General features: G+C 31.2%; 1 protein-coding gene across 1 annotated transcript; it reads left to right on the top strand.

Annotated features, from left to right (window-relative positions):
• The first annotated feature begins 8,280 nt into the window (after positions 1-8,280).
• Positions 8,281-22,014, top strand: LOC133181430 (uncharacterized). Its single transcript, XM_061315940.1, has 5 exons — positions 8,281-8,361; positions 8,508-8,670; positions 19,963-20,210; positions 20,459-20,581; positions 21,573-22,014. The coding sequence occupies exons 2-5, from the start codon at positions 8,655-8,657 to the stop codon at positions 21,936-21,938; spliced, it is 753 nt and encodes a 250-aa protein (XP_061171924.1). The 5' UTR covers positions 8,281-8,361; positions 8,508-8,654; the 3' UTR covers positions 21,939-22,014.
• Positions 22,015-23,908: the final 1,894 nt, after the last annotated feature.

Here is a 23,908-nt window from a genome sequence, read left to right as displayed (position 1 = left end):
TCATACCTGTTGTAATCCTTCACGAATTTATTCTTGGCATGAACAAAAAAGTATAATTTCAATTAAAGATAAGACATGTTAAGGCAAATAATCATGGATTACCGTTCTTTCATCGTGTAAAAGCACCGGCAAATTAATTTGCTTTTGTATTATAGGTATATATTAGGGATGGCAACGAATATTCGAACATTCGAATATTCATTCGATGAGTTGATATTCGAATATGAAATTAACATTCGAATATTCGGTGTTTTTCAGATTTCATAAAAAAAAAGTGCTGTGATTAATAAATTTTGATGAGAACAGTGCTGGAATTATCCCTCTTTAATTATTAGCGATCAATTTCGATCGCCTGATTTCTTTCACTACTTTCTTATCTTATAGAATTACTCATTTACATGGATTTTGTTTTGAGTAAGGCGTTAAAGAATTGTACAATAATGCTTAATGTATAATACAAAACGTACTTTCATAGTTTTTATTAGTTAAATACGATCGGGTCTAGAATCGAGGACAACGAAATGAAAACCTTCTAAGAATGTCTAAAAGCCGTGAAGAGTATACTTATCAAAACAAATTTAATTGATTATTCAAATGAATGTCCAATAGAATTAGACTGTAATTAATTTTGTAAAGGACTCAAATTCAGAATAAATGATTATATCTTGGGTTGTACATAATCCTGAATTTTATATTCATTATCGGGAAATTAGTTAATTAACTAGGAAAACTGTCTATGGAAATATTTCTTTATATTTTAAAAACATTGTATCAAAGATTAATCATAACTCTTATTAGGCAGATAATTGTAATTTATTACACGTATTGAAATCTGAACAGTATACCGTTACGACTATATATCTTGCCTTGGCAAGACGACTGGTTCTTCAGTTGGAGCTATTATTAATACATATGTTTCATTTGTTAAAAGTATACTTTTCTACATTTAAATCAATTATAATTTATTTATTCCAAACATTGACAAATATCAAATGGAATTTCTCATTGTACAAGTACAAAAGTCTTCATACAATTTTACTTCCAATATAAGTATACCTATGCTAAACCTAAACCTTTCGTGAGAGTAGGATGATGCATATTTAAAATAAAACAGATTTTATTTATTTATCGAATATTCGAATATATTCGAATACTTCCATTGAATATTCGAATATGAATTATTGACAAAATTGACATCCCTAGTATATATGCACAATAAGTTAAAACAAGCATTCTTTCACTTTTTTCCATGGAGGATCAAATTTATATTGCGATGATATTTGAAATCGGTGGAAAATTTTGCTAACTTACAGCATAATGCAAATGAGTGGAATAGGTAACTATCACTTTTAAAGTACAATATAACTTTTCTTAAAAATAAAAGCTTTCGCATATATCGAAGGTGTCTTATTATTCTTGAGAAAGAATGCCACTGTTTCATCAGGAGTGATTTTGTCTGTTTTGACAGAATCAAATTGAATATCAGGTTGTTAAATACTTTTTTCTTAACATGTGTATTTTTATGCTTGTGATCCATAAATATATTTTATTAATGATAATTAGCAAACATTGGCTATTTTAATAATTTTTACTTGAATTAACTATAGAACACCCAGAGAGCGCACGTCATAGTGAATCTAAACAACACATAGGGCCTTTACTGAATCTGGAAGTAAATGATAATGTTCTTTTCTATGTAAATAAAACTGACTGTGAAACTTCTAAGGGAGTACAAGTAGGTAACTTTAAGTGACGAAAGTTTGACATACTGGAAGGGGGTTATTATATAAATCTCATTTGTGTGTAATCTTAATTTCTCTCGTTATACATGTATAAGACACTCAATGAAAGCTTGCTCATAAGCGTAATTAAGTAAAACTTTGGCCATGCAGTGAAGTTTTTCTTTTAGGATGTATTTACATTTAGTGCAATTTTCTTTATGAAAGCCATTGGAAATCTTCAACATTTAATTCCCTATAATACACAGATACCTTGTCAAGGTACGGTAGAATACACAATAGGAACTACATACACTTTCAACACACTAGGAACAACAAAATACTGTATAGGGGGAAAATAACTTTCGGTGTTAATATTCGCTATATTCACGGTGTTATTAAATCCGTGAATTCAAGAAACAATGAATAAGATTTAAATATTAAACCTCAATGTTTTACTTGAGAATAGACTATGATTGGTATATATATGTACCTGGTACAATACATGGTCTTCAGTAATTATGAGTAGTAGTTGTCAATTATCTTAATTATCACCCTTTACTTTAATTCAAATAAGCAACTATTAACTTGTGCTTATAATTAAAAAAAACTGTTTTAATAGATACTTGTTTCATCAATCAAAACACTTGGGTCATGAGTTTTGATTACCCGTGCGTAACGTTACCACACGTGTTTGTTACCTGCATTAGCATTATGCGTACAAGTTTTAATGGAAATTTTGGATTAAAAAAATATCATTCGAATAACTATCGAACTTGCTGAAGATATGGAAGGATATTATTACGTCTACCTACATTAATACATTTATTAGCGTCCAGTTTTTTTTCTCGCTGCGAGGCGTTATACATTCGGAAAGATGTGTACACATGACTCATCGTAATTTAAGCATATAGGAAAGTCTTTTGACGTTTATAGTAAAAAAAATTTAATAACGGCACTTGTTTTGATTAAGTATTAATTAATTAATTAACTACTAAATCTAATCACTTTATATAAACCTACCTTGTTGATCGTGAAGTGAATACATAACGCTGATAAAATGTCATTTCTAGCTATACCATGGATTACACGGATAAAGACGGGAGGTAACTTTTATTATATACCGATTCCGTGAATTCAACAAACCGCGATCGTGTCCGAGGAGAGAAAAACGTGAAAATTACAACCCGTGAAATTAATCCCCTGTACAGTATACATTGTTTTGGCTCAAATAAATTTAAAATAAATATCCCACAAAATTGTTGTAAAAATATAACAATCGTACATTTAGAATTAATCTGTCATTTTTCCTTGCAATATTCATTTACGTTATTTAACTTTCCACCTCTTAACGGCTTTTACGTCTATTAACCACACCAGTTCTGAAAGGCGCTAGATATATGATAAAGATGAATGAAATTAACATTTATGAAGAGAGAATATTTGAGAATGTAAATATACGCATTGAATTACGCGCGGCATTATGATTTGTTGGCACGGACAGGTGCTGTTATACGGCCGACGACAAGCAAAAATAAGAATGCAATGCTTAAATGTGTTTTCACTCAGTGCTTTGAAGTTTGAAACTAAACTATAACGTGTTGCCCTGAACTATTTCATATTACAGTCATCTTTCCGGAACTGATTATCTGTTTCATATTTGAATATTTTACTAGAGAAAGACATTAATGTTAACCTAACGACTAAACTCTATGATAAACATGATGACTTCAATTTCCTATCGTCAAAATCCCCTATTTATGTAGCATTATACCATTATCGCCTGCATATGGAATTCATGTCACCCAGTTGATTCGATCCACAAGAGCATGTTCTATGTATACCCTAAAACTTGGCAAGCTATTGACAAAGAAATTGATGATACAAGGATACTAATAGTCTCGTTTAAAGTCAACATTTCGCAAATTCTACAATGCCCTTTTTAGTAAGTACAATCTATCGTTAAGACGAATGTTGCCTAACATTTTTCATATAGATTGTTAGGCCATTGTTTTCAGTCTGAATCGGATTTTCCGTTTAAGTGTTAATTACAAGGAGCACACAGTGGTGTGACTGGTCGACAAGGGATTCTTACTATATTGCGTAATCATACTATGCCAAAATTTTTCTGTGGAAAGACAGCACCGATGGTGGGGGTCGATCTCACGACATACTGAATGTCAGTCGATAACAGTGCCAATTGAGCCAAAAACCCTTTACATCAGGTACGGAGATTTTAAAGTACAAAAACGAAGTTTCAAGCATTTGACTCAAAACAAGATATATACAAAAATAATTTCAAAAATTTGATTCATTGGTGACAAAGATATTAAACAAAAATCTAACAAATTTTCGCTGCAATTCAATAACACTTCGTCATCTGAACTGATTCTACATAGTCACGAAAACGCATTTTCATATTTAACGTTTTAACAAAGAATGTAACAAACATTATGAATGACATTCGTTGTCTGCAAACAAACGAGGGATGGAGATTTAACTATACAATAGGCAGCATAATAATAATAGTGTTGTGCTTTGCATGTACTATGCCTAAATAGCAGTCAGCCTCTAGCAAGTGCACTTTGCACAACTCAATTTTATGTGTGTAAATATGTATATATACAAACTTTTTTCACAAACCGGCAATATTTCTCATAGATATATGTTCCAATTGGTAACCTAAACAACGTTTGGCAGGTAGATTGTGAGAATTTTATAAACTTTGTAACAATGTTTCAAAATTGTTCAAACTTTTGTATAGAATTACAGAGAAAGTCACATATCTAAGTACAAAAGAAAACTTACGATTTTTTTTTTCATTTTAGGGATTTATTATTCATGTCATTTCTAATCAAAATCATTCAAATAATATATATCAATCCCTGAATTAAATTTTTGTTTGTGTTATGTATCCTAAAATAAAATTTACTTGCTGACTTACTGTCACGGGTGCAGGAGCAATAGTGGATTAAAACTTTGTGTATTAATGCGCAAAAATACTGTCAAGAATTCCTTTTGAATTTTTGTAGAAGTACAATGCTTCAATCAGTAAAGATTTTATAAGGTTTTAAAATTCTTACATGAAATGTATTGAGATAACGAACAGTATTCAAGTTCAAAGGTCCATTAAACAATACAAATTTTGGAGCAGAGAAAAAACAGACCTCTAAAACACCAGAGTTGGGATCAGGTGCCATGGAGGAGTGAGCTCCCCTGCCGACCGGTCACACCCGCCGTGTGCTCCTTGTCATGATCGGATAATAAGGGAAAATCTGTCGACAATTCAGTGTATAGATAATGTATAGATAATGAACTAACAATAAGTATAAAAAACGGTAGTCAGCATTTGACTTAATGATAAATTGTATTTGCTGATAGTGTCATTGTATCGACCATAGAACTTACAAAAAGACAACTTTAAACGAGATTGCTGATATTCTTGATTCATCAACTTGTTTGTCAATAACTTATTTCGTTTTAGAAATTATTCATACGTAGACTATGCTCTTGCGTATCGAATCAACTGAGAGATATAAACCCTTATAAGTAAGGGAAGTTGATGATTGAAAAATTAAATTCAGCACGTTTATCATAAAGCTTGGTTGTTTGTCTGTTTGTTTGTATGTTGTTTGACGTCTCTCTCGAGAATTTTTCACTCATATGGAGACGCCACCACATGCCGTTGGAGAGCTGCAAATTTTGTCCTTGTACTCGGCACTTACGGCCATTGAGCAGTGAGGGATCTTTTTCGTGCCAGCACCTACTGCGACACGGGACCTCGGTTTATACCGTCTCATCCGAAGGACCTTTCTCCACGTCCCACAGTGGGATTCGAACCCGCGACGTAAGGATCAACTCCTTACACCGTGACTCTTGAGCAGACGCTCTAACCACTGCGCCGCGCGGGCGACTAAAGCTTGGTTGTTAGATTACCATTAACGTCTTTTTCTAGTAAAATATCCAAATATGTAACAGATGTATCAGACTCTGTTGTATCTTGTATTTCAAGCTCACTGGGATATATCGTATCGACATACGGATGGAAATAACCATTGTTAATTGACAATACGTCGTCAATATATCTAAATGTCAAATTGAAGACCACAACAAGTGTTTTCTTCTTTTCGCGTACAAGATTTTGAACAAATTCTGCTTCATATGAATACAAAAATAGGTCTGCTAATAACGGGACGCAATTGGTATCCATGGGAATTCCGATCGTTAGAAGACCTGGTCTCCTAAAACCACATAGATATTGTCAATCAGAAACTCAAGTATCTTTTAATATCAACTTCAGAGTACTTGTCTGTACAATCAGAATGTTTTTCAACAAAATAATTTTTCAAATGACCAATGACAAGGTAAGTAAATTTAAGTTCCATTTTTATTGAAAAAGCAGCTGTCAATGATATCAAAAAGCTGGACTTTAATTCATCGTGGGGAATGGTTGTATATAAAGTTGAAAAGTCGTAAGTTTTTATGTTGTTGATTTTGGTAAAATTTTGTGATTTCACTTTTTTTAGAGTTCCTTGAATTTTTTTAAGTATCCACATTTGATTTAAACCACTTCTCGAATATATTGTTGCACAGTACTCCTGAAGTTTCTCCTTCTGTAGTCTTAATATTTCAGTGAGGAGTAAAGAAAGAGGCTTGCTAGAATATTTACTGGAACCCGCTATGTATTTTTGTTTGTAAGGATTTTTATGAAGTTTCGAAATCCAATATAGATATGGTAATTCAAATTCATATTGGTTGTTGGGAATATTAAAACTATTCAAAACTGACATTTGATTTTGAAGAATTTTCTCCTTAGAAAGGGAACTATGGGTATAAGTTGGATTACCACTTGTTGAGTTAAATCCCATTTCCTCTAAAATACAATTTAAATAATGAGCCTTACAAACAAAGACGATATTGTTTCCTGCTTTGTCAGCAGGGACCAGTACATACTGATCGTGTAATCTATTTAATTCTTTTTTCACTCCTGAATTATTGAACACAGAACGATAGTTGGTTTTCATTTTGCCCCTCAGTCGCTTAATGCGAGATTTTAACATGTACTTAACATGTATTTAACATGTAACATGTACTTCTTCAGATTCAAATCTTCTACATCTGTTTCATATGATGTTTTACTTCCTGTACACGATGATGGTCAACTAACAACTAAACTGTACGACAAGCGGGATGACTTCAGTTTTATTCCATCGTCAACTTCTTTTATTTATGTAGTTATATTCCAACATCGCCAGTTTGTGGCGTTGATTCGATACGACAGAGCATGTTCTAAGTACGTTGTACGTTTAAACCGAGGCAGACTACTGATAAATAGATTGATGTCACAATGATTTCAACAACTTCATTTAAAGTCCGCAATTCGCAAATTCTATTATATATAATGACCTTGTTTGCAAACACAACCTATCGTTAGGTCGTATTTTGTCCGAAATGTTTCATACCAATTGTTACGTCATTGTTTAATATAAGATTTGACTATTCATGATGAATACATGGGGATGTGACCGGTCGACAGGGGATGCTTACTCCTCCAAGGCACCTGATCTCACTCTCGGTGTTTTTAAGGGTAACAGGTTTTTGTCCTATTCATTATTGTATTCTTTAATGGATTTATGAGATTGAATACTGTTTGTTAACTTCACCTTTTACATTAATTTATTTTCCTCAAGCATCTCTCCATTCATTGATTAAATACACTTTATGTTTATTTATATGATGTTGTATTTCACTTGGATATAAAAATAGAATTATCAAATAAATAGATAAGGAATTACTTCCTGATTTGAATCGCCAGGGAGCAAATATGTCTGCAATATGCTGATACAATATCAACCGTGTAGTCTTTCACCGATTTCTTTAAAATATCTACAGATCCAATTGTGCGCAAATTTTGAAAACTAAAGGATTAATTTTACGTTATTACTAACGGAAGTGATATGAAACAAACTTTTATCAAATTTCCAGACTTTGTTATGAAAGGGTTTAGTTTTATTTGCACTCTTGGCATTAAATCATTTAATTAATCTACCCATTCATATCCCTGCCTTCTTTGTAATTTGCTCCATAGTTTGATTATTTTTTCTTTGCTTTGTATTTGTTCTACATTTCCTTGAGTATCGTTTCCGCATTCTTTGATGCGTGATTTTGACTGTAGAATTGCCGAGTAGTTATTTTCGGGTCGCGGTAGTATTTCACGAAGATAAAAGTTATCTCTTTACAACAAATTCTCAGCTAGGTTGTGATCAAGATCTTCCTTATTGGGTTCGCTACTGGTCGACGAATCAGACTCCTGCATTCTCTGATTGCTTCTTGTGTTTTTTGGGATTCAACTGTATTCTGTAACATTGTAATTTACGCTGCATTTTAATTTGTAGAGCCGTGAAGAGAATTTTTAAACTGTTAATATATTTCAGATACATTAGGAAAAAGTTACGCTCGAGATTAGTGCTTTGTTGAGTAGAGGACATCTTATGTACTTTGACGCAAGTTATCTGATTTTTTTTTAATTTTGTATACTCCAAATATATTAATGGATGGATTCTATTTAGGGAGTGGCATGAAATTAGTTCTGTTCTATGTATTACAGTTATGTTTGTGTAGAAAAATACAATTAGCACCCAAGGTGAGTGGTCAATTCATGGAAAATGCATACAGAGTTACATTCCAGAAGTATTCTACGTGACATTGTCAATTATATTAAATCTTTCTTCACCTAAATATCTATTTCTATTCAGTATGATATCTGATATCTGATCAATGTTTCCTCAGGAACCTCAGTAACGAGAAAAGAGTTGCAAAGCCAAACATGCAGAATTAACTTTTCAACATCCTGGAAATGTCAACTGGTAGGCGTACAATGATATGGACAGTATATCCAGACCTGTGCAGATATGAAATATTGGTATCAAGAAAATAATGAAAATAAAGACAGGTGAGGTTTGTTTTAATCAGCGGTCTAGGTATGTATATTGCAATCTGCAGTTACTCTTAATGGGAAAATATTTAATTGAAGGAAGATTATTTTGAATCGTCGAAAACATTTAATCAAATGCGTTGTTTCAATGGGTTTTTTTAAAGGAATAATATGTATAAATTTACAGTTTAATAATTATACAAATATTTATTATTGTTATGTCTCTAAATATTTATTTTAGATATAATATACGAGAATCCTAAATATATATATGTATATAAATCACACTCGCTTTATTAAAATGATAATTAACTAAATTCATTCTTTTTTGAAATCTGATCTTTCTTTTCAAAATAAATTTTATTTTATCTATTTTGTAATTTTTTTTCTGTGCTTAAGCCCAAGAAAATATTAAAAACAGTATTAAATAGGGAAGACGTGTGATATACGTATTAAGGAAATACATATGTGTGATAAGCGATTTCTTAGGTGATAATTTAGAATGATAACATTTTTATCTAGAATAATGTACTTGTTATTCTTCTAGTAGTCTCATATTTCATCAATGCATTTAATATCATTTGATGAAAGAAAAGAATTTTTGTTATATTGAATTTAGGAGAAAAGGCTTACATATAAAATTATAAGTAACAAATCTTTTGGTAAAGTCGTCATTTAAATTTTTAAAAATGTTTAAACTGAATGTTCACCTAACTATCATAAATTTTAAGAAAATTTTAAGAAAACTGAAATAGATCGGTACTGCAGCCAAAGTGGCTCTAACTTTACATTGTAAATCACCTTCATATTAATAAATAATTTTTGAAGAAACGCTGCCTTAAAATAAATATGTCATGAAAAGATTAGTAATCGTCATAAAATATTCCATTATATTTTTTTCGAACACTAAAAGTACATTTAAAGTGAGTGTATTATTTTGGCGAAATAGAAGAAAATTTCCATAAGAACAGTGTAAAAATATGATAAAAATACGACTCGGTATTTGAAACCAAGACACCAAAAGTATTAAAAAATTTTACAATAATTTACAAGAAATATCCTTTATTTCAAACAATAAAATAAGGTCAAAAAAGCAAATACGTAAGGGAAAAAAAAATCCTGACCCGAGTTTCTATTTTTAATCAATCCATTAAAGCTCAATTTTCTCAATAAAGTACCTAAATACAAGTAACTTGTAACAGAGTAAATTGTGACCTTTCATTCTCGTATTAATTATTAGATAACATTAAACAAACTTATTTGCACCAGTCAGTATTTGCGGATAAAGTTACTTTTCCTGTAAGTTACACAAGGTTCTGATTACGTTTCCTAGCAAGATACCATAACGGTTATACAAATGTAGTGTGTTCCAGTATGTATGAAATATATGTGGGCTATATATTTTATAAAATCGATATCTAAGAAACTTGATATAAATAGCGAGGAGGAAATGATCTTGAAATCATGCAGTGGAAGTACTAAGAAACATGCTAAAAATTGCCACCTCCTACAATGCTAAAAAACAATTCTTATCACATGGATGCAGAATAATTAAATTTTGAACCAAAAAAAACACAACTTCTCAATAGAGACAATTTCCTTTTTATGCCCCCGTAATCGAAGAATCGGGGTATATAGTTTTTGCATTGTCCGTCCTTCTGTCTGTTTGTCTGTTTGTTCTCAAAAACTTTAACATTGCCCATAACTTTTGATTAGTTGGAGCTATGGCTTCATGTTTCACATGTGTATTCCTTGTGACAAGACCTTCCCTTGGGTACCAGCATATTTGACCTCTTGACCTTGACCTTGGAGTTTGACCTACTTTTGCAAAACTTTTACCCAACTTTAACTTTGGTCATAACAGTTGGTGCTAGGGCTCTCTTACACTGTATTTCACATGTGTATTAAATTTATTGTGACAAGACCTTTCCATGGGTGTATATATTTTAACCTTTTGACATTGAACTTAGAGTTTGACCCACTTTTAAAAAAAAACCTTGGCCACACCTTTTGAACATTTAGTACTAGGATTTCAAATTTCACAGGTGGATTCCTTGTGACAAGAATTTCCTTGGGATACCAATAATTTAACCTTGACCTTGGAGTTTGGCCTTTTTTTGAAATACGTTAACCTTCGCCATAACTTTTGAACAGTTGGTGCTAGGGCATTTATGTTTTCCATGTATACATGTATTTTGTATGACAAGGTCTTAATTTTGACCCTTGACCTTGAAGTTTTATCCACTTTTAGAAAATATTAACCTTGACCATAACTTTTGAATGGTTGCTGCTTGGGCTTTCATATTTACCAGGTATATCAATTGACATCGGTCCTTTCTTTTAGTAATTTCATTTTTGATCTCTTGTCCTTGACCTTGGAGTTTGAATTGCATTTGAGAAACTTTAAACTTTGCCATAAGCTACCATACGGGCATCAGTGTTTTTGTTTGCTACCTTGTTCGATCAAATTTGTTTCTATTTAAATGAGCAGGACATTGGAGATATGGACATTTAATCTCTTTAAAGTCCTCTGATATTCAGGGAACTATCGTATATTAATTTCTACTTTTAATGGATGTAAGGATGGTGTCTGTGGTGGCTTGGTCATTAAATTTTATTTTTCTGACTTCACATCATTGCTTTTACTTTATACCTGGACATCTAAATTTTGTAGATCACAAAGGATTTTTCTTTCACAACACTGATTAAAAAATTTTACTACTCTCTTATATGATAACAATTTGTTTGACAGAATTTTTATTCACTTAGTAATTTTTTTCAAGTTAGCCGTTTTTTTTTTTTTTGTTTTTTTTTTTGTTTTTTTTTTTTTGACATGTTCAACAGACACAACGTTAACTGAAACTATTTGTAGTAAAAATGTTAAGTTTTGTTAAGCGTCTATAGTTAAAGAGGCCTGATTGATGTCACTAAAACCATTTTTCAAAAACCTTCTTCTTTACTTCTGGGCATCAAGCGCTAGAGCTATTGGCATGGTTACACAAATTCACGGATATAGCAATTGAAAGTTTTTCGGGGTCCCCGGCAAAATTCTTAACAATTCTTTGTAAAATATCACGGTTATAATGAACTCTAATATAGCGAATTTAGGGATATAGCTAATTGATTATGAGTCCTGTACAGGTTAAAAATAAATCTTTTATGACGAATTTTCATAGATCTCAGCATTTGATATATTGAACTGACTTTATTTTTGTTAAGTATTTGAATACAAATTTCAATTCATAATAAAACCTTAGTTATCCAAGGTATGTTTTGTAATAATTGCTTCCTTACCATATTAGGAAGTAATACTTGAAGGAAAACGTGTATATTTCGAATTCGCCATCTTTAGTTATACGAAATCGTTATATGGATGTATATCACGAATTACGGATATAGCGAATTAAATTCACAGGTCCCCAGGACTTCGCTATAACCGAGTTTTACTGTATAAGTAATGAACACATTACCGAAATTTTAAACTTATGACTCGTAAATTAAGAGTAAGGATTTTAGGGTGAAGCTTAGTTAATAATATTGAAACTAATTACATGTATATGTCTCAGGGAATTTCCCTTATTTTTGACATCAAGGAGGCAAAATATTTGCATGCTTATGATAATTTTTATGCAATGAGCATTTTACACAAACTGTGAAGTTCAAGCCCGTATCGGACTAAATAAGTCATATGTTGAAAGTTCATTTCTGTTTTGAAAAACTCTTTACTCCTAGATACCAAGGAGGCAATATATTTTGCATGATTGTAATAAGCACTAAACCCTCTCCCAGAACTGGGAAATTTGATTCCCCTTGATTCAGGCCCCATGGTGAAAAGAAGATGGTAATATATTAAAGATCATTGCATGCTTAAAAATCCTCCTTACTTTTGGATATATAGCATGCAAACTGTTAATAATGATAACATGATAATAATGAACATGCAAAGGGCTTTTGAAATATATGTAACAAGCAAATTCAAAGAATTGTGGTCTCCGCTTTCGGTATTGTAGTGGTATGGATGCAGTTATTTTTGGCATATTGTTGACTGTGTGTCCTGTCTTGTCTGTCCATCACACAAAAAGATATAAATTTTGAATAAGTAAAAGTTACCGCCAAGATTTAAGTTCTCAAAACTGCATCAAACTTCAAGATCAAGGTCTTCAGGTCAAATATCATAATACAACCCGAAAGGTGTTGTTATAGGTAATGTACAGTGTACGTATAAAATATGAAAGCCCTTTCTTCTCTGATTCAAAACTTATTACCAATGTAAAACAAAAAATGAAGAAGACTGTAAGTTAAACTTTAGGTCGAGGTCAAAAAGTACATTCAGAAAGTCTTGAAACAGGTAATGCAAATGTCAAAATATAAAAGATAATCTCTCATTCAAATGTTATCAGCAATATTAATTTTTTAATATTAGATCAAACGTCAAGGTCAAGGTCATAAGGCTAAAAATCATAAACATTTAAAAAGTTCTTGTCACAGGAAATGCACATGACAAATATAAATGTTCTTTCTACTCTCATTCAGAAGTTATTATCAATGTTGAAAATTAGGTCAAACTTCAAAGTAAAGGTTATGGGTTTAAACGTCTTGTCACATGACTGGGGTCATTTTTCTACGTAGAAATACGTAGAAATTTGACCATGTACATGTCAAATATGAAAGCCCTATCTTCTCTCCTTCGAAAGTTATCACAAATATTAATGTTTTTGAAAATTAGATCAAATTTTAAGGTCAAGGTCAGGGGGTCAAAAATCATAACATGTTCGGAAACATCTTGTCAGAGGTAATGCACAGGTCAAACATGAATGTCCTGTTTTCTCCCATTCAAAAGTTATAACCAACATTATTTTTTTTAAAGTTAGATCAAATGCAAGGGCAAAGTCACAGTTTCAAATGTCATTAAAATACTTGGATAGGTCTTGTTATAGGTAATGTACCTGTGAAATATGAAAGACATATCTTTTCTCATTAAAAATTGAAGACCAAGTTTAAAGTAATGTTAATATTTTTTTTAAATGAACGTCAAATTTCAAGGTCAGGGTCACGGGGTCAAAAATATTATAGTATATTTGAAAAAGGTTGTACATATGAAATCCCTAATTTTGAAATTTTTTGAAAAGTTATGACCAAGGTTAAAGTTTTGTTCTTGACATACAGACAGACTGATGACGAATGCAATTTAATGCCCCCTCCCTTTCGCGAAAGCGCGGGACAAGAAAAGGCGAAGATCAGTCTCGTAAATTCAGTAAACAATACGAATCGTGAAAAAAGACAAAAACACGGACCCCTAGATACACTAGAGGCGGGATCAGACTCCGGGGCCATAAAACCAAGACGAGTTTCACTTTTGATCTCAGTCTCACTTTCACATAATGAAGAAAAGTAAGACTGGAATGAAATGTGTCTATGGCCCCGGAACCAGGAGCTTAGAAGGAGTGAACATCCTTTGATGGCCGCTCAAATCCACCCTGTGCTCTTTTACGGGGTCATCCATAATCTAGATTATTACAAATTCAATAGCTTATTAATTTGTATGACACCTGTAAGTCAAAATACGATCCAAATATATGTTTTATTTCCAGACAAGGTTCTTATAACGACCAGAGAATTTGCGAAATGCAAAATTGTTGAAGGACATGAAACATCAACTTATTTGCTAGTAGCCAGCTGCCTAGTGAATCAGTTGGGAGACATAAATATCATATGCAGTGATAGTGCACCATTAATATTGAAAATAAACACAGGATGTTGACGATAGAAATGTTAAAGTCACCATATTTGTCATATGCAGTTGTAGTTCAGATGTTAGTTGTTCACTGACGTCAATAGTCAGTAAAACATCCGAACATAAAAAAGATGCATATGGGCAGTCTCTCTTGTATTTTTTTTTTTTTTTTGGGGGGGGGGGGTTAACTGGGATGTATCGAGTCGACATATGGATTGTTACAGCTATTGTTTATTAATAATAATCTCGAAATGTCAAATTAAAAGCCAGAGCAAGAGTTTTCTTCTTCTCATAAGAATTCTGTTTCATAAGAATATAAAAGCAGGTCAGTTATAATAAAGGTGCACAATTAGTACCCATCAAATTGTCTCCAAAAACTTTATAGATATTGTTAATGAGGAACTCCGTTGTCTTCTAAGTATCAACTTTAGAGTACTTGTAATGAGTCAGAATAATATTTAACAAAATAGTTCTGAAGATATTCAATCACACGATATGACAATTTTCCAGTTCCTTTGTATTGAAGAAGCGATAGTCAAAAAGCCTGATTCTTAATTATTTATCATGAGGAATGGTTGTACAACGCATTAAAAAGTCATACGTTTTGATGTTATTGATTTTGGGGGAGGGGAGATTTGACTTTAAATTCTTTTGAGTTTTGAGGAAACCACATTTGATTTATACCACTTCTGAGTTAAGGCCCCCTGGGTAAGGAGAAGTTGCTTATATGATATATTCTGCTTTTACATAATATATTTATTTAAATGCGCTTTATTTTAATAATATTCTTCCGTACTTCTAGTAATCTTGCAGATTTTTTTTTTTTTTTTTTTTTTTTTTTTTTTTTTTGGACGTTTAGCTGGCAACCTGCTTGTCTAAACATGATAAACGCCTAACATTTAACAAAAATGTTAAAGTCATTCCACGGTTCTACGTTCACCCCCCCCCCCCCCCCCGATTTGGGATACTCCGTTAAAATATCAAGAATGATTTTTTTTTCTGGACGTCTAGCATGCAAACTGTTTGCATGATTGAGTAGTTAGCCCGCTATCAATACTTGGAATGTATCTCTCCTCTTTCCAGAACTCCTCGGCAGGGGGCTTATTCTGTCACATATTTATAAATCACTGTAAAGTGTACCTTTGAATATTTTATTTTTCCTGAATATTTGAAAGCATATTATATGCAATTGACAGAAAGCTTATGTTTATTTTACAAACACGGCATGATTGTTATTTGTCTAAATGAATGAGCGACATCCAAGTAGATCGTTGTTATGTTTAAAACCCCTGGTTCAAAAAGAGTAGTCCTTTATAACTAATATCAATGCAGTATGTGTTAGATGTCCAGAAATGAAAGGACCTTAGTCTACTATAAATTGTCTAGAATTTTTAGTTGGTTAGTACATAGTTATTCAAGTAATATCAAGACCAACAAATTTGTTTGGTTTACGCTGTTGAGCAAAGTACATATACTTTCAGTTTGACTTGATACTTTTAAATCTCTTTTACGAGGTTTAAGAAAAAATCACTGGTTCGAGGGTATTTGATATTGTAGTTAACGGAGGACCCCTAAACTGTAAAATATGCAATTTTAACATTCCGTTGGGGATATGAATTCGTGGATTTCTTCATACCACGAAAACAACGAAAAATAAATATCCGTGAAAAATAGTGATTAACGGTTATAAATGTTGGTAATTTAGAAATATGTACGGGTTCCTCTGAAACCATTGAGAAAGTACCAAAATCCGATTATAAAACTAGATTCGATTTTAATATGCCATGAAATATTTTTAATTATCTTGTTTTTCATGACATTGCTTTTAAAAGTTTTAATATCGAATTAAAAAAATTAAGCTGAATAGAGCGGTAATGTACATGTATAGAAAGCATTCTCAAAGTGAAATCTAAACCTAAGGAAGATAACTCATAATTAGCATTATCTAAGAGAATGATTTCATGTTTATGTACATTGGTAAATACTATGCAGTAGAGCAGATACATGAATACTTTTTACAAGCAAAACAGCATACATGTATTAGGTAATAAAGAATGGGAATGTGATAGGATACAAATTAAAACGATAATGGGGAGTAATTCCATTACAAAAAATTAATTTGCAGAAGGTTCTCACAAATGAATACTACTTGGTATTCAGTCGGAAACAGAATTGACGTTTAATTTTAAAACAAAATAGTGGTAAGAATAATTACAAGCAGATGAAGCTGATATATAAACAGAGTGAACATCAAATAAAATTATTCATAGACTGGTTATGAACTTGTGTATAACTGAAAAAAAAAGTATAAAGGAAATAAAAGCGAGATCAAAGTGTAATGTGTTAAAGGTGCAGATATTCCAATAGAGAGTACAAATCGGGAACAGGACAAAGATAGGGAACACAGGAGGTGGGATCAGGTGCGTAGGAGTAGGCATCCCCTGTCGACCTGTCACTTGCTATGCTAATGTTTTATTTATTATTACCTCATCAAAATCCATTCCAACACATTATAAATTTTGATGTAGGAAATATTATTAGAATGCGGAAAGGAAATTTTTTTCCTGTTTTCTCGCCATTATCGTATAATGTTTACAATTATTCTCATCAGATGTATGATGTATATAGAGAAATATTATGTCCATTCATCTGTTTCCTTCTTATTACTTAATATTCGTCTAATATCGTTTTAAATAGGCCTTTGTTTTTTAACATAATTTGACTACGGATTAATCTGTAAATACCAGATCAATATATAGGGCTCATAGTGACCAGTCGATAGGGGATGCTTACTCCTCCTAGACACCTGATCCTACCTCTGGAATGTCCAGGTATCCGCATTGTATGTCCCGTTCACAGATTTGTATTGTTCGTAGTTTTTTTTAATATATCGATCACTGTTCGCTATCTTCTCCTATTTCATTACATACAAACTTAAGTTTCTCATTTCTGTATTATAATACAAAAATGTGATTCTTTAAAGTTTGATGTTCTAGCGTATTGATATCAGAAACTTTAGATATTTTTTTCCCAAAACATTCATCATTTAAGTTTAATTTTTATCTACAGAGTTGTATATTTAGTTATTAGTTTACGTAACGATCTAATCAATAACTGAGATTTAGATACGAATTGTGTACATTATTCCAACATGAACTTCTAACCCACTTTTAGCATTTCTGATTAAGAGCATATGTCAATAGCAATATTATATTTAAACACATATCAGACACGCTCTTTCGCGGAAAAATTTTTACATTATATATGTCTAAAGGACATAAAAAGACTGAGGGAATAACATGACTATTATTTTTCATCTTGATTACAATCAACGTAAAATTTCATATATCCATGTTATTCAAGCTAATACACCTGTACGTTAGAAAATTTAAGAAGCTAACAAAAAGTGTCAAAGGAGTTGAAAATTAAGTTTTACTTTTCTTAAATAAATATTGAATTTCCATACCTCTTTTCATCAATTTTTTCCTCATTAGAGGAAATTAGCATTATATACATGCTGGGTAGATCAAATATTGTGTTAAAATCATAAAGTTATTTGTATTATCACATGTTTTATATTATTATCAAGTTAACGTTGTTTTTTTTCAAGTCGCTTAGACTTTCAAACCATTAAAGGTTCATAATTCGTAAAACGAGTGGTCGCACTCACTTTTAAAAACAGAAACAAAACAAATGAGTTTTGATTTCCAGTTTTCCTACCTTTTTTTTCAAAACAGCATATATATCTTTATCAGTCTCCTTTGTAGTAACTAGAATTTAACATGAAACCATACTGTACGTAGGCCTATCAACAATGTACACAACACATCTAACATTTATCCCTTATAACCTGGACGTTTTAGGACGACATTACTTTCGGAATATATATCCCAATGTCGTTCTACTGAAAAGTAAGAGTTCTACATAAGTACAATATAATGTAAATGTCTCTTGGATGTTGTCAAATAGAGGGTTTTTTTCGGATATGACGTGTAAAACCCTTTATCACACATAATATATTCCTTGTAGATCAAATAGATCCCTATCCTGAAGAAAGGTGTCATAAGCATGTGCTTTCTTTTGATGACTACTAGAAAACTTTGTTTTCGGAAAAAAATTACTTATTTCCTCAGTTTTAACCCAGAGATTCTTTCGGTTTCTCAACTACCTACAATTATGCAATACTTAAATTACCTTTTTAAAAGTTATATATATATATATATATATATATATATATATATATATATATATATATATATATATATATATATATATATATATATATATAGATATATATATATATATATATATATATATATATATATATATATATAGATAGATAGATAGATAGATAGATAGATAGATATATGGGAAGCATTTTATAATTATTTGAAGAATTGCTCTTAAAAAATACAAAAAAAGAAAGAAAAACGCTTGATTGAATTTTTAGAAGAAATATCTTTGAAATTAGATTTACCATAACGTTTTTACAATACTCATTCTTCTAAGTTAATATTTCTTATTTTATTCATGATATTTGCATAAAGGTTTGTTAACCCGAAACGCTTCATTCTGACATATTTATTAGGTTAAATAAATGTAACTGACCAAAACCATATAAAAAAGAAAGGGGGGGGGGGAGAACAAGAAATGAAGTGAATAAATATTGATCCATGCATGGTTTCCGGTCGCTTTAATAGTTAATAAAGAAAATAAATGTATTTTCTTTTACTCTGATTTGTTTTTGATTAAAGAAAAACCTTAATTATGAAAATAGATAAGTTTGTAGGGTCAAATTTTCTTTTTCTTTTATTCATTTTTTAATTTTTTTTTCTTTAGGTATTTTTTGAAAATTCTAATTAGTATCAATTGTAAAACATGATTTTTATTTTAATAACTGGGTATAAGATAAAATTTACATAATTTTAAGTTAATAATTGAAAAATATTATACCAATTTCAAAGCCATTGGTCTCTATTAAGAAAAATGGGAAACTTTTCCACAGCGATCCTTGTAACTTTTTCCGATCTATCCAATAATTTTTTGGTAGTATTCCCTAATAGACAAAATCCTCTGAATATGTATTGAAAAACCTTATCACATATGATTTTTGATGATGACCAGAGTCCGCAAGGTTGAAAATTCTCATCCCCAAATTCACATCTCACTGCAACTCTTCTAAACGGGCTTTACCAGCATGTGACTCTCGCGGAAGTAATCGAGCGCCAATCCAATCAAAAAGACTTCCGCAACATCCTGCGTATATATAAGCCGTAATGATTGATAACGATCAATAATCGATTTAATACGATCAAGAAAATAATAACAATGGGTAAAGCAATATAGTTATGAATTAACATTTAATTTCATTCATTACATACCATAATCTGGTTTATTTATTTTTAACTTTAAAATTCAATAAATCAGCGTATAAACTCATTTTTACATATCGTGTTAAAGCAAATGATCCATGAAATAATAGTTATATAATTAATAAAAATGACTCATCTATGAACTGAGCAGTAAGATTATATTATATTTTCAAATTTTGACTCATTTTCTGCTTTTGTATCCAGGTATCTTGACTTTATCCGTGCTAGCAGTTATTCCATTACTTGTTTTTGGTAACCCCATTCGAACTTTAGCCTCAAGATTTGAGGACTGGAGAAGTCCTTGCGCAGGACCGGAAGCATCGCAGGTGGCACTGCCAGACTTCTTGCAGAGTATAACACCGACGGTACAACCCCTCCCACAGATCTTGAGGGAACTTGTAAATCAAATGAAAGAAACAAAAGAGAAAATAGAAGAACTGAAACATAACTACGTACGTTTCCTGATCATATCTAATCCTAAATCGTTGATTATTGACCCCTCTTAAAACCTTTCCATGCTTTTCAAGTATAGATATCTGGGTATACAATATCTATCTGTTCACGTTAGAAGATTCCTCATAATTTTTTTCACAAGGAAAGTATATAAATTTCACAATAATCTATTGGAAGTGTATCATTTGTCTCTGTCAAAATTAAATCCTGATGATAATACTTTAATACTTCAATATAATTATTACAGACTCAGGTGAGGATACATCAAGGTGACTGTGAGAACAATTTAGATGCAGCCTATCTCCGTTTGGACGGATTTCCAACCACGCCCTCCTTCAAAGGAGCTATGCGCATGTTTGAAGAAAGAAACGTAGGTTATCTCAATCAATGAACATAAACAATATAGATAATTTCAAAATATGTAAAGTCAAGATTCTCAATCCCAATCCAATTATAAAATTATACTTAAGTTTATGAATGTCGAAAAATGCTAAAAGGTAAACCTATTAAAAAATCTTTGTTTTGTTATTATTTACATCAGCAGTATGTAATCAGTGTATTTCACTATTATATATAAAACCTTGAGTGTAAGGAAAATAACTATAGAGACTTATCAATTGCTTTTTTTGACCCACTTTATTTAAAATATAAATAGAATATGCCCAATTTATTATAAAAGACGGAAATTGAGACTTTACTCCGGCGTTATATTATTTCTTTCTTCCGCGTTTTCCGATTTGGAGGGGCCATACTAAACGCACGTGGCAATTCAATACACTTCAATACACTTTCCGGTCGGGGGAGTCCTCTTTCCTTACCAGTGGAATTTTGAAGTTTAGTTTCTATGACTAAACAACAGGTGGAGAGAATAAAACTGTGATGTTTTAGAAAATTTGAAATTGTCATGAAATTAGTATCTACAGATATTCCTTGACAGTGGCAGTGGCAAAAAAAGTTTAAAAAGATGCCATAGACGAAAATCTTTTATTGACCTTTTTTTCGTAAACTCTCATCCTTATCTCTGTACTTTACCGAATTTTAAAATTTCCTCAAATAGAAGTAAATTATGAGGGCTGGATAGTCATGGTCATTTGTAGACTGAACCTTTTGGAAATGAAGAGCTATGCACGTATAGGGTATAGGAAATTGCAATAGATATCATAGCTGAAAAATATGGGTTGTTTTTCTATATACTAAATATCAGTTTATGGCTAGAAAAGTAATGTCATATTTTTAGACAGATCTGTTCGGTTCTTTATTGATCCCTTAGTCTTCTTGTAGACATTAGACATGTTAATTTTTAAATTGAATCCATGGGTCAATGTTAATCATTATGTTTATTTTTCTGCTTTTCATTTTAGTTGACTGATATCCTGCTCAAAGATTACCATAAATTATCCGTGGTTATGATCTTCCTCGAGCAGGTGCGTTGGGACGAGGATGTGTATGAAAACGACCAGTTTTTACCCATACTGAATAACATTTTCCGCAGTCTGAAATCCATTCTCTGTGTTTTGACCAACGCCCTAACGTCCCAGAGCGCCCAGGTCACAGAATTTGCCAACAGAACTCATTCCATGGGTCAGCGATACCGAACCATGTCAAGGGCTGAAAATCATGATCGAGATTACATTATCATGAGGCAGAGTTTGAAATTGTTTAGTAACATGATTTTGAAGTACGTTGCACTGAAGGACTTCTTGGAAGATCCAAACTCGGCTTTGTAAAGCTAAGGGATCGTTGTGTTGTGAAGTAATTTATAAAATGGTACATTTATGAATGGCTCATTCTGAACTATGTTAAGTGTACTAAAGATATTTTTAGATTTTTTATCAATTATAAACATTTTTAATTAAATTCCAATTTTTGTATAAATTATAATATTTCTTTGGTGACAATTATCCGCCCGTGTTTGTTGTTGTATTATTATAAACTTGTGCTCTAGAAACATATCATTTGAGTTCCAGATGTTATATCAATATCATTAGTTTTTGATTCGTGTTTAAGAATTTATGTTTATGTATTAATATTTTGATATATTGTTTATACTGCAAATGACTAATGTAATGAATATTTTATAGCTTAATAATTTATTTTTATTGCATCCATTTTTTTAATTGTAAAAGAAGCTCTATTCAAGACTCTCAATATCACTCTGTGCTACCTCTTGATGACAAAATGTATCAATGTTTATGAATTAATCATCAAAATGCTCAGGATATTCGTGATCTCATAAGTATTATCAAAGTATATCTGCCATTTTAATGCTTGAGTCAAATATTGCATATTTTAATGAAAATTGTTATTACATCATTTTTAAATGATGTTCTCAATCTTTTTTATGTATTGTTTACAATGTTGAACATTTTTTTCATCTTTAAGCTGTGATCAAAAATTCAGAGTAGTTATTTTGTTGTGTTTTATCACTTTAATGTATTTTTTATGTTCATGCATTTTCAATAAAGGTTTTTTGCTGAAAATATTACTTTTTTAGGGTTCATTTGTACAAATTTTCTAATTGAATGACACTGCATCAATGAGGATGTGTCAACAAAGCAAAATATGCTAAATTTCTGTCTTCTTTAGTTTTCTTCAACTTCATAATTTAGCTATTATTCCACTTCAAAGGGTTTGTTTATAAATTTGTTTTCACGTTAGAAGTACATGTAGTGAACATGTATATACATATGTTTCAATTTTATGTTACCAGGGGTATTTAAAAGAAATAATTGATTCATCTCAGTCTTTTTAAATGTGATCTTAAATAAATCCAGTTAATGTTTGAAAGATATATTTGTCAGAACTCATTGAACTAATCAAAGTTATAATTGTTTTTAATCCACCTAAGATAAACGAGAAATGTTGAACAAATTAAAATTATGGCATTCACTGTTTGGTCTTTGGCTATTTTATTATTGGTTCTTGCATTCAGATCGGTGTGTACTATCATCAAATGTCTGTATGAGGGTTTTTTTTTAAAGAATTTAGAGAACTAGAGAGATCCCCGATACTGTCCTCCAAAAAAATTATTTGCTTCCTGTTTCTACATTATATTTTTATAATAAAAATTAATTGATAAAAATTTATTAATAAAAATTATATACATCTATATAATATTAATGTTTAATAAGATGTAACAAATTAGAAAAACAGCGGGGAAGACCAAAAACCAGATACAGATTCTATTATTTCTCGTCTGACACAACAAAACTCAACCTAAACTGGGAGACCGAAAACTAGAAGTAGACTCAATAAGAGTTACTGAAATAATATTCACAGCATACACAAATACTTCCCGGAATTTTTTAATTGTAAAAAAAAAACAACAAACAAACAAAACACTAAAAATTTTAGATTTATTGAAGTTTTTGAAGTTTTGAAACTCCTTGGGTGAGGATTTCCATCAAAATTTGGAAACAGGTGGTCTTTTCCCCCAAAATGTTCACATTTCGACAGAAATATTTCTATTCTATCATTAGGTCCTTTTTCTAACTTGTCTCGACAGCTGTTCTTCTCTACAAGGCAAACTTTTGTATTTTTGATTGTCATACTAAGCTCGGGATATTCGTACTCTGATCTGTGGATACAAGTAATTCTATCTTTTGAAGACTATACTTCCAAAATTGTTTGAACTTTTCTAAATTCTTACTTAACGCTACTTACAATAAAATGTTATATATTTGTACAATGTGACAAC

This window comes from Saccostrea echinata, unplaced genomic scaffold, assembly GCF_033153115.1.
Source record: "Saccostrea echinata isolate AGI-Se365-2 ecotype Australia unplaced genomic scaffold, CSIRO_AGI_Sech_v1 ptg000008l, whole genome shotgun sequence".
Lineage (NCBI taxonomy): Eukaryota > Metazoa > Mollusca > Bivalvia > Ostreida > Ostreidae > Saccostrea > Saccostrea echinata.
This window is presented reverse-complemented; position numbering and strand designations above follow the sequence as displayed.

Excerpts from the sequence above, each read along its gene's own strand:
- LOC133181430 (XM_061315940.1), top strand. Across the intron at positions 20,211-20,458 it reads AAGAACTGAAACATAACTAC|ACTCAGGTGAGGATACATCA; the intron begins GTACGTTTCCTG and ends TAATTATTACAG. Across the intron at positions 20,582-21,572 it reads GCATGTTTGAAGAAAGAAAC|TTGACTGATATCCTGCTCAA; the intron begins GTAGGTTATCTC and ends TTTTCATTTTAG.